At 42.9% G+C, this 12,567-nt stretch overlaps 1 protein-coding gene across 12 annotated transcripts in view; it reads right to left on the reverse strand.

Moving 5' to 3' along the window:
- Positions 1 to 12,567, reverse strand: part of LOC102480493 (deleted in malignant brain tumors 1 protein) — a 141,334-nt gene that overhangs the window by 110,637 nt on the left and 18,130 nt on the right. For 10 of the 12 annotated variants that reach the window (XM_027770111.1, XM_027770119.1, XM_027770109.1 and 7 more), the window contains exons 2-6: positions 9,355 to 9,384; positions 9,235 to 9,264; positions 4,968 to 5,009; positions 1,986 to 2,024; positions 609 to 647 (exon numbers count right to left, since the gene is read on the reverse strand). In XM_027770111.1, the coding sequence (XP_027625912.1) occupies positions 609 to 647; positions 1,986 to 2,024; positions 4,968 to 5,009; positions 9,235 to 9,264; positions 9,355 to 9,384 (180 nt within the window). The remainder of the gene's footprint in view (positions 1 to 608; positions 648 to 1,985; positions 2,025 to 4,967; positions 5,010 to 9,234; positions 9,265 to 9,354; positions 9,385 to 12,567) is intronic. The other 2 variants (XM_027770112.1, XM_027770115.1) reach the window with 2 other exon arrangements.

Raw genomic sequence — 12,567 nt, forward strand, 5'->3', positions numbered from 1 at the left:
AACCGGTCACTTCCATTCACCAGCCGCAGGGCCAAGCCTGCATCAGTTCCTAGAGAGCACACAGTTATTTCTTAATTCACTTTTGGTGATTTCAAGATTGTGAAGGTTGAGTGTATGTACCAAGGACCACTTTCCATAGGCCAAACCCTGACGTGTTTTAAAGTCTGCACAGGGAAATGTTATATGATCTCCTTCCTTCCTGACCGTGGATGCCTGGTTGTGTAAGGGGTGCACTTTTGACTCCTGGCACTTCTAGCTTCTTTAGGAGGCTGTGCCAGGTCTGAGCTCAGAAGAAGCCTTTGACCCCATGATTACCCTGCTGTGCTCATCACTCCACCCTGAATCAATACTGCCCCAGACAATTACCCCTTCTCTCATTCCCCGTTTTGCTAATTGCTATGAGAGCCTGAAGACTCAAGGTCTCCAAGGTCTGGCAATGAATACTCCAAGAGAGATCCCCTGAAACTAGACCCATACCCATACACTTACACCTGGAAACTGTTCTACAAGTTGATCTGACACTTCTAATCCCATTCTCTCCTGTGTCAACCCTAACCCTCGAGCATATTGATTTCTGTGTCTGATAGCGACAGTGATGTAGATGATACCTGTTAATACTGTGGATGATTCTGTGGAGAGCAAAGATTCTGCAGGAAACAGAGAAAAGAAAGTGAGGCTCTCTGGAATAGGCACTCAGTGCTTCCTTAAACCCAGGAAAATTTCATTTTTGTTTAACTTAAAGGTGAAATTATCACACAGTAGTGACCACAGTCTCAGATAATCTGACATTTTCTGTATTAGAAAGCCTATGTCCACCTCCTTCTGTAACCCTGCAGTAGCTGGTGCCCAGGTGCCCAGGTGCCCAGGGTCACGTCCCTCTGTGTTCTAGTGAGTGATCAGCAAACGTGGTTCACCTGGGGACCCTTCAAGAGATCAAAGTTATTTTTTTATGTCACAGCTCTTGATCTTCAAAACCCCATCAGCATATCTTCCTTTCCCAACCAGGCCCTACTCAAAGCACTGGGCAATAGCTTATGATGAAAGCCAGATGGAAGGGTTCCTACAAGAGCAATTTCCCTTCTCCCTTAGAGAAATTAGAAGCTGGCTTTCTGGGGGCAGGATTTTACTTGCAGGAGTGTTTTGTTTTTGCTCCCATAATATTTTTAAAAACATTAGAGGGACACAAAAATGAGAAATTATCTGTTGATGATAATGTGTATGATAATACCTTTGACTGGACTAATATGTAGTGTATTCATGCTGAGAAAATTCATTTTATAAGGTATAATGACATACAATGGTTAAATGTATAAAAAATAAACTATGAGAAAGAAAAAATTAATAAAGTCAAGCTACATCAAAACAAACAAAAAAGTGGAATCTGAATCCTAGTCACATGTGCCTGGCCCTTCTTTTCTCTTCATTTATGTTTTTTTCCTGATTGCAAAATGGTCTTTTAGTTGAGAACCTACACTCTATGGGGTCAAAGATTTTTCCTATCACAGATGTCATCAGTACTTGTATTGAGCTCGTACAGTTTACGAAGTTCATCATACATTTCCATTTATTTGGTCTTTACGACCACCTGGGCATTTATTTTCCAACCTACAAAGTGAACATCAGTAAGTCAGGTACACAAAAGTCAAGAAACTGACTGAGGCCCTAAAAACCTCTCAAATTCAAGATCCTAACAGGAGTAGTGAATCTTCTAGAACTATTCCAAAACACCTAGAGGAGGATTAACACAGAGCACCTGGATTAGAATCCCACTGTTGCAGATAGCTCACAAACCCCTCTTTTTTAACAACAGTTCAAAGATTTGGTTTTCTAAGACTCCAAAGTCTCAGAACCCCCATGCAGACACCCAATCCACAGGGACATGCCTAAGGAAGGGACTACTTGAAGCCTCGTCCTATCATTTTTAAATCCAAAGTTTATCTATAAGAGGATAATCAATAACAGGGCTGGTCGATAAGTTTATTTACCTTCTGGTTGTACAGGTGAGGATGTGGTAATCCATGTTCCTATAAATGGTAATGATGAGAAATGCTGGAATTAGAATTAAAGAATAAAAGGCCAATAGAGGGACCAGCAGTTGTTGTCATGGCTGTCACTGAACTCCCATGTAGTAGACCGTGCTGGACTCCCATGAAGTTGACTGCAGTTCAAGTTCTAGATTCAGAGCTTAAAACTCACTCTGGGCAGGTGTGCTTGCATGCCCAAAATCTCAAGAGGAGAATGGAGGAGAGGGTTGCAGCATGGTCATCCTTTCAGGAGGTGATTTGTCACTTTCTGTCTGTCTCTCTCTGTCTCTCTGGATAGTGCACATGCTCTGTAATAAAAATCTTTCTCAAAAAAAAGAAAGAAAGAAAAGAAAAGATATAACAATGACCTCTTCAGAGTCATTGTGAGGATGGCACCACCTAAATCCACAGAGCATAGTTAAATGACTGAGCATTTGGGGGGAGATTTTTTTTTTGCCATAGGGAGGATGCCACCATGCCCAGGATTTGGGGGGGAATGTTAAGCCTGGATGTATACCCCATTACTTGAGCCATCCAAAGCTGTGTCACATAGGCACCATCTCTCTAAGGGGAGAGCAGTGGCTTCTACGTCTCCAAGACAAGAGCACATAGATGTAGTTCTGTGAGCAGAAATAGGTGTGCCAGTCAATGCCCATTTCTGGAGATTGGGCCCAGGGGTTGTGTATGCCCACCAGCATCTTCTTGTATGACACCAGCATCTTCCCCATGACCACAGTTATGAGAGAGCCAGCCATTGTTTTTTGTTTTGGTTTTTTGGGGGGTTTTTTTTGGCTTTTTTTAAAATTACCATCAGAATCTTGTTTATATTACATTGAATCACATACAATATTCCAGTGTATTACATTTCTTTTTCCAGAAGGAATACCATGCATATCAGTCAATACAGAGACATTAAAATCCCTATTTCATCATCCAATAGCTTTTCATTATTTTCCACAATCATTATCATCATTGTTATTCCAATTGTTTTTTAAATAGTCAATCACTACTTCTCATTTTGCTTGTAAAAAGACTTTACCTAACATGAAATACTTCTCAGACCAATCAGTTGAGAATTCTATACACGTCGGTTGTGAGGGCATTTCCACAGGTAAGACTTATGTCCTGAGCAGCGCATGTCATCCAGGGCAATTGGGCCTGTGCCCTGACCGAACTGTACACCTCCTGAGGCAGACATAGCCCAGCCACAGCCCAGCTGCCTGCACACCATATGGGCATCACCAGTGTCCCAGCTGTCATCACACATGGTACCCCAGGAGCCTCAGTACAGGACTTCTACTTGGCCCTGACAATGGTCACCTCCATTCACCAGTCTCAGGGCCAAACCTGAGTCAGACCCTCAAGGAAAATAGAATATTTTTCTTATATGTTCTTAGTAAGGAACATATAAGGAATATATATAGGCGACAAGGTATGGTGGCCTATAAGGAATTCTGCCTTCTCAGTAAGGAAAGCTCTCTGAGAGAATCTCAACAGAGTTGGAGTTAATACATCTTGAGTCTAGAGTTCTTTATGGGGAAAAACACAGTGACTGCTCTGCTGAAACCCAAGCCTCTAGAACTTCTGGTGGTAAAAATTTCTCCTCCAAATTTGCTTCCTAGAGGAGACCTAGAAACCATCCACAAACCCTTCTCTAGCGGTCTGTGGAAAGAGGCCTGGTACCCCCAGAGAGGAGGTAAATGCTGTCTCCTTTTGAAGAGCCTGATGGCATCATGAAGTCCCTATAGAAGTTCTGGCATCTATCTGGGGTTCTAGGGTTGGTTTGGAGCATATTTTTCTCCTCCTGGCTGTATAGCAAGAGTCCTTGGGGCCAGGATGTCCTGGGGTCAACAAAAAGCTGTAGAAATGGGACAGATGTCACTCTGGACAGGAAACTCACACTATTGGCCTCTTTCCCAAAGCACACAGGCTCCTGGAGACCCCAGGTTCTGACTATGGAGAATGGAGGAGAAGGGATTGTAGTGTAGCCATCCCCTCTGGTGTGGGGGGGTTGGTGTCTTGCTGTCTGTGTCTCTGTCTCTCTCTCTCTGTCTCTCTAGCAAGCACACGCACCCTATAGCAAAAATCTCTCTTTAAAATAAATAAATAAATAAATAAAGTCAAATCCTTAGCTCTAGTGACATTCTTAACCATGGGGACAAGAAAGGGAAGGTAGTCAGGCATTGTTCCATGGGCCTGAGGGACAGGAAAACAAAGGACCTGTGGAACAGAAATGCCTTACGCATGTACGATCAAGATTCCCAACTGATCCATGTTGATCCCTGAGCAGGCCAGAGGCCTTGGAGTGGAAGTTATTCTTGATCTTGTTCTAGGGCCAAAATTTCCAATGGGAAATGGAAAGTGACTTCTTTTCCCAAAGTTCAGGTTGCCAAAATCTTAGAACATATTGGCTATGCCTCTCAGATATTTCTCTGGAGGTGCCCTGGGGGAAGTACAGGACTTTCAATGCCTGTAGGCTGAGGGATCATACGTTCTCCATGTTGAGAAACAATCAGGGTAGCCTAATAGGGGCTCAAGGAAAGGGTTTGGGCAAGGATGCATTCCTAGCAGGTTGGCCACCTAAGCAGGTTTATTTCTGCCTCTCCAGGTGCCTCAGCCAGAGACCCAGCAACCCAGGCTGACCAGCAGTCAGCATGAATTGATGAGGGCCATGAGGAAGGCACTGAGTATGAGTATAGGTTTCTGGGCTCCACCTTGGAGCTCCTTAGAGATGCCTTTTTAAGTATCAGATGCCAATATCAGGGGCATGATTCATGGAAGAAATGTCTATCTGGGGCTGCGTCCTAGTTCAGAATGATCCTCAATAAGAGTTGAGAACCCCTATCCCCTTTTGTAGTACCTTTTGTACCTCTTTTGAATCAGAAAAACCCATGTGTGTAGTGGGGAAGTGAACTCACAGAGAGTCCACATGGCAAACGTTACCTGATGGAGTTGTCAGGGGTGCCTCTGTGGAAGACAAAGTAGCTGCAGAGTGGAGAAAGAAAGAATTGTTTAATTAGCCCTAATTTGAGGAGAGTTGGCCTCTGCTTCCTCAGCTCTGAATCACAGGCAGACACCCCAAAGGTCTTTCCATCACTAATAAGCAGTGTTTTTCTTGTGACACCAAATTCCAATCTCTAGGTCACCTGGCCAGTGCTGGGATGCTGCCTTGAGCATCCTTTTCCCCTGTCGCCATCCTCCACCTTCTCTCCTTCCACAGTCTCCATCCAAATAATCACCTGGTTCATTAACGTCCCTGTCCTATTCACAAGATGGACTTCAAATGAAAGTTTTATGGCTCAAACACACCCTCAAATGGCAAATATTTGCCATCACTGAGATATTGCCCCAACCAGGAAGAAAGGCAGTTTTCAAAAATGCATTCAAGAATGCCAAAATAAGCCCATTCACAAAGTGGCTGTGTGGAGGACCACACTTCCCTGGGGAGCCCATTCTCTTGTCATGGAGGATTATTGTGGTCACATCATGTGGATGGAAACATGGGTACAGTCCAGCCTACACAGCAAATATCAGAGGATGCTCTAAAAGTGGGCAGTGAAATTAGAAAGTCCTCTTTGAGGGACACACAATGAGCCAGTATCCTCAGAAGAGTCTCTGTGTATTAAAGACCCCCTTGGTCTTGCACGCTTATCAGCATTGTATTGCCAATGAGAAATAGGAGTCACTGGGTTGAGTCAGGAAGAATTTCTTTACTACTAAGTGTGTGTCATTTGCTTGTCACTTAGTTCCCAATAAAGAGTATATTGATTACTCCTCCATTTGATTTGGGTATATATTTAAGTATTAAGAATTAGCAATCCCCTCATCATCCTCTGCCTTTGAAGGAGGAGAAACTGCCCCTTAGAATGATATCTTTTTAAAGAATTATTTTATTGGGACCAGCAGTTGGTGTAATGGCTATGTCGCTGGACTCCCATGTAGTCAACTGCAGTTCGAGTCCCGGACCTGGCAGCTTAAAACTCACACCAGGCACGTGTATGTCCAAGATCCTGAGAGGAGAATGGAGGAGAAAAGATTAAGGCATGGCTATCCGCCCTGGGGGTGATTTCTCGGTTTCTGTCTCTCTGTCTCTCTCTGTCTTTCTGGTGAGTGCACATACCCTATAGTAAAAACCTCTCCAAAAAAATTATTTTTAACTTTATTTATTTTATTTAACTTTATTTATTATTATTATTACTATTATTATTATTATTTTCCAGTTTGATCAGAGAGAGACAGAGAAAAAGAGAGAGGGAAAGTGATAAAGCAAGCCAACAGGTCTGGGACTCGAATCGCAGTCAGCCATGTGGGTGCCTTTAACAACCACATCACCTGCCTCCCACTCACTTAGAATGATATTTATTTGCTCATTCCAGACCAGGGGTGGCCACAATGCTGCTGGGCTATACCAATCCATCTACTGAGCAAGTTCTGAGGACACTGAGACTGAAACCTGCCACTACCACCTCCCAGTTTTAGGACAATAGGCAAGTCAGCTGAACTTTCTGAGCCTTGATTTTTTTCTGTGTGAAAAGGGGCAGTGATGCCTATCCTTTTACATTGAGGAGGAATGACTTACAACTGAGCAAGTAAATTGCAAAATGCACATGCATGTGTACACACACACACTGGCCATGTTATTGATTTGAGTCAATATCTGTTCTCAGAGTTGTGCACATGACAGCATAAGATTATATCTGTACAACCTGAGCACACAACTCCAGCATCTTCCCTGTGGTCACATTTGTGGTTGTACCACCCACTGTAGGAACAGCTTGACAGGTAGGGCTCCCATCCTGAGCAGTACACAGCACCCAAGAGAATGTTCCCTGAGCCCTGACCAAAGTGGGCCCCACCTGGAGTGGACACGAATAGCCACAGCCCAGCTGCCCACAGACCACATTGGCATCATTGGTGTCCCAAGTGCCTTAGTACAGGACCTCCACCTGGCCCTGACACCAGTCCTCAGGGGCAAACCTGCATTGACACAACAATAAGCCCTCAGCTCTCTGCCCTTGGCTTGCATGACCCAGCCAGCATTCCTCTCACTCTTGTCTCTGACCACCCTGTCCTGTCTCCTTCATTGATTCTTCTCCCCTCAAGATTTTAAATACCACTTTTCTCCCAAGCACTGTCTTTGCCTTCTTCTTGGTTCATCTTTTGTTCCTGGAAAACCTTATGAACTCTAAGAACTTTCCAAACAGAACCCCCAAATTCACCTTTCTGGTCCTGGCCCAGCCCTGACAACCCTAATCCTGAGTTCTAGACCGCCACTTTCAGTGGCCTCCTGGATAACTCATCACCACCATCCCAAGCTCAATACACTCTCCTTCCTCCATTGAATCTCCTTACTCCTCAGCTGTGCTGGAAACTCAAACATCATATTGGATTCCTCCTTCTCAGCTCTTATATGCAACTTGTCACCACCAAGGTCACTCTTATTTTTATTCCCACTACCATTTCACTAGGTTAGAACTTCATCCACTTAAACCGGACTTTCAATCTCTCTAGCTCTACCTCTTCTTTCTCTAGTCCTTCCACATTCATGGATTCTTTCAGCATTTATGGAGTGCTTACTCTATGCCTATTCTTGTGCTGAGAGGATTCATCTGTCTCCACCAGATAGTCCTTAAGTTTTATCTTTACAAAGTGTAGACACGTTCAACTTATTTTCCTGCTCCAAACACCTCAGTTACTCTCCACTCCATTAAGATCAAGTCCAAGATCATGGGCTTCAACCTACCCTTCCTGCTTCCTTTCTGCTGGGGGTCTTAGAGATCCTGGTTCCCACCATAAAGATGACCATGCTAGGGAGGCAATAAGCACTATGTTACTGCCTGACATGATGTCACTAGCTCACTCACTGGTGAAAAATTGCACTGATTATGTAAGGAATTGGGAGAGCAGATCCTGAGGTATCCAGTCCCATATCCTGGCAGCAGAAACAGAATCTTGGGCCTGGCTTTTCAGTGGCTAGTTTGAGGTAATAAAAAATTTGTGGTCAGAGAGATCTAAATGGGACAAAAGAGAAGGGACAGGTTGCTGTCATTGAGAGGGAGTCAGAGAATAAAGAAGAAAAGGTCAACTGGACCATTTCCAAGGTATTTTCAAGGTGAAGTCTAGACTTTCTCAGTCTTTCTTTTAAAAAAAAAAAAATTATTCATTCACTTATTTTAATTTGACCAGAGAGAGAGAGCAAGCTGCCAGGTCCAGGACTTGAACTGTGGTCAGCCGTGTGGGAGTGTCCAGTGCCTTAACTACCATGCCACCTGCTGGTCCCCTCTCAGCCTTTCTTATTGCCTCTTCTAGTCGTTCCTGTGAATGATCCCTCCAGAGGAGCTCTCGGTCTTCCTGACACAGACTGACCCTTGTGGAGTGTCAGTCGGAAAGCTACCCCTTGAGTCCCTCCCAGCCCATTTCTGGATCTCTCAGGGTATGTCCTAGAAGGGGAGGAATTGGCCTCAACAGTGCTGGAGGCCCGTGACAGTCAGGTATCCTAAGTAAACACAAACAACCCTGAATTGGGCACAGATGTCTATACATTTTACTACAGGAAGGGGAGAGATGGGTGCATTTATTAAGAGTCATTGATAAGGCACCCATCTTAGGTTCAAATCTCTGCCCTGCCTCTTACTAGTCCTGTGACCTTAAACATAGATATATTAACAAATGGCCTAGTTGTACCCTGATATTCTGATCTGAAAAAATGGACATAATACCAATATTTACCTTAAAATATGGTTAGGAAGATTTTATGGTAATATCACTACATGTACCAGGCAGTATTTTAAATGTTTTTTAATATATTAACTTGTTCAGTGTATGAAAATAACTTTTTATGGAATGCATAATGAGTGTTTGGTAGATGTTGGTTATCCTCCAGATAACTGTCATTATTAGTGACAGTTTAACTATCTCTCCTGACACTAAGTAGAAACTAATCTCATCCAATGAACAACTTATGGGCAAAGAAAAGAAGGAAGGAGAATGACAGAAGAGATTAGTGGAGTGTGTGTCCAGGACATGCCCAGGGCTTTGGCACCCCCTTCTTTGGATCCTGCTCTATCCTTGCATTCTAAAAGGCAGGCACTTGCTCTGTGACCAAGACTGCTTAGCCTCAACCAGACAACAGCAGCAGCAGCAGCATAAGCAGCCAACCTAGCCAGTATGCAAAATCCCAGAAAGAAGAGTAAAGGGAAAAAGGTCTTACCATAGTCTGTAGTTTCGGAGCCCCACTGACCTGGAAAGAAACAAAATCATTTTAGAGAAGAGTTTCTCCTATTTCAAAATGATCTATAAGTCACAGCAATTGAAAAGAAAAAGTTCTTACCATAGTTGGTAGTTTGGGAGTCCCACTGATCTGGAAAGAAGCAAAACCATTTTAGAGACTAGTTTCCACTGTTTCAAAATGATCTACTCACAGAAATTGGCTGAAGTTTCATCTTACAGTCATGCCAGGGGGCACTGTGGTTCAACCTTAGGTTTGCATGTCTTCAGCGTTCTTGCTGAAAGTGAGTTTTTGCAATAGCAGATTCAAGAAAATGCGTTGAATATGAGGTGCTCAGTAATTTTAAATATAATAAAGTACCTGTATATTTATTAGGCCCCTGACATTCAACTTAGATTCAGAAGATATAATCTATGTTTAGAAGGAAGGGCTGCACAAGAGAAGACAGTCTAAATTGGTGGTCAAGGATTCTGAGTACAGTTGAATCCACCCTACCAGGAATGAAAGAAGCCACTTGGATACCTCCTAAGTAAGAAAATACTTCAGAGTCCGAAATACTGTTTCCTCTGACTCATATCCTGAGAAATTCTTATTTTACCTCAAAGCAAAACGAAATCTAGAAGTTTATTATCAGTGAGATCAGACAAGGTCCATAGGACTCAATTTAAGTTTTTAAGATTCTTTTTGAGCAATTCTAACCATATTTGAAAATTTATATTTCACATTTTATATATTTTTAGAGTCTTCCAAAGAACAGAGAACATATTTCTACTTTATTTAGTAAAGTAGAACAGAGTGCAGTGGCTGAGGTGGCTGGATCCCACGTGGCCAGTTGGCTGGATCTACATAGTTCACCAGAAAGACAGAGAGAAACAGAGAGACAGAAAGCAAGAAATGAGCCCCCGGGCCCAGGGGGGATGGCCACGTTGTAATCCCTTCTCCTCCATTCTCCTCTCGGGATCTTGGGCATGCACACACATGTGCCCAGCATGAGTTTAAGCCACTGGGTCCAGGACTCGAACCACAGTCGACTATATGGGAGTCCAGTGACATAGCCATTACGCTAACTGCTGGTCCCCATGAGTCTCTCTTTTTATTAACTTCCTGGTACAAGGAGGATAAAGGCACTTGATGAACTTCTCAATGTAGAGAGCAGCCAACCTGAGAAAACATGTGACTTTTAGACGCATGCAGAAATGTGCTTCTCTGAGCTTCTTTAGCAATGGCTATGAGAGCATTTACTTACGAAAGCGCTATCTGCCTGTTGTTATCGGTTATCTTCCTGTTGTTGTCAATACCCGATACCCGATACTGCAGGGCAGTATGAGGCTAAAGGAAGCCACATCTGTTTATCAGATTTGGCTCCAAAAAGATCAAAGAAATTACATGGCGCCAGTCCTTTTCCCATCTTCAGACGATTTACATCCAACTGACTTTGCATTCCATTTCCTCTTCCCCCATTTTCTTCCCTTTAAAAGGATAAACCTGAGGCCAGTTGTGGGTTGCAACTTCTTCATCAGAAAAGTTGGCCCACCTGATCCTCCTCGTTTTTTCTATACTTGTGTCTTTGTGTGTTTGTTGTTGCATTTATTTCTAATCCATAGCCTTCCCCACCCAGAAAAACGTGTTTAGCCAAGCAGGTCCCAGCAAGTGGACCCCAGGGGACTGACCGCCAATCACATTTGGCAGATGGTTGTAACCCATTATGCCCCATTTGGGCAACAGAGTTACATACATGTTACTGTTGACACCTATTCTTGTTTTGTCTTTGCTTCCCTCTGACAGGAGAAGCAGTCAAACATGTTATCATCCACTGTCTTGTGGTACTGGCAGTGATGAGGTAATCCCTAGAACTCTTCACTCAAGACTTTCTCTTGCTTTATATACTTCAAATTTTTTAAAATCCACATCAGAGGGCCTCACAGCTGCAGAAATCCACTATCAATGGCTAGAAAAGGCTAAACCTCAATATGCAAAATGGAAAGATCTTAGTTGAGGAGAGTGGAAAGATCTTGACCCAGTATTAGCATGGTGTTGAGGGTATGCTTGCATTTTTCCAGAATCATCACCAAGGCCAATGTGGGTTCCTTCACGACTTGTGAGACCACTGAATGCTGGAACACCCTGAGGACAAACCTATGAAACAGATGCAGAAGACTTGAATCTCTATTAAGTACCCAAAAAGGCTAAGAAAAGAATGACAACTACAAAATCAACACAAAAGGCTCAGCCCACTACATGGGACCAGATTAAACATCTAACTCAAAGAGCCAAACAGCTTATAGAAGAGCAGGGAGCATCAGTTACAACTCTTTTTACTAATGCTGGCCCTGCTAAGTATTGTAGCCACTCAGGTAAGCACATTCCCCAATAAACATCAAAACAAGACATTTTGGGCCTGTATTCCAGATCCTCCCATGTTACATCCAATCACTTAGAAGGATCCAGAAATTATTCACAAATGATTCACATTAACTAGGGGGAATTCCTTCTTACAGCCTTAACAATCAGTGGGTAAAATTTAGCTATTTGGCTATTACTGATTCACCCCCTGTTTGTCTGTCCTTCACACAAGACTCTTGTGTGTGAATTGTTCAAGGGATAAAAAGAGTCCATGTACAATTCTATAACAAGATCCACACATGTTGGGTTACATCCCTTTTGCAACATACCACCTTTAAAAATTAATCTTTTTCTAACATTACCATATTTCCATTTTAAGTCTAACCTTGTTCCAATTCTGATTTAGTTACAGAAAACCGTAACCCTCCCTGGATTTCGTGTTAACAACAATTCACCAGTCAAAGTTACCTCTCACAGCACCAAACTCTATGACTGATCTTATTTCAAACAGCAAATTACAGGATGATTTGTTTCTAGAATTTTAACAACACTTGGTAGCCACCAACAAAAAGAGCTTTGGAAAATAGCCACAGCCCTTGATCACTCCAAAGTTTTATCCAGTGGGGACTCACAGTTTCCCACCCAAACATTTGGACTTATGACATGTCTTCCAAATCCTTATGCCATGATAGCTGGAATTCATTTTTGGAGTTCTCACTGCAATCCCTTTGATTGCCTCCCTAGCAACGTCGTCAGTTGCTTTAAGTCAAGAAACTCACACCACCACTTTTGTCAGTGCTCTCACTTATAATACTTGTCATATGATGGGCACCCAATTAGATATTGATGAACGTATTGCTGTCTGTTTGCAAGAACTTGAAACTACTATAGACAGCTTAGGAGAACAGGTGTTTAAAGTGCAGTTACAAAGTCATTTGAGATGCCATGCATTATTTCAACTTATCTGCATGA

Source organism: Tupaia chinensis, unplaced genomic scaffold (assembly GCF_000334495.1).
Source record: "Tupaia chinensis unplaced genomic scaffold, TupChi_1.0 Scaffold000113_1, whole genome shotgun sequence".
Taxonomy (NCBI): Eukaryota; Metazoa; Chordata; class Mammalia; order Scandentia; family Tupaiidae; genus Tupaia; species Tupaia belangeri.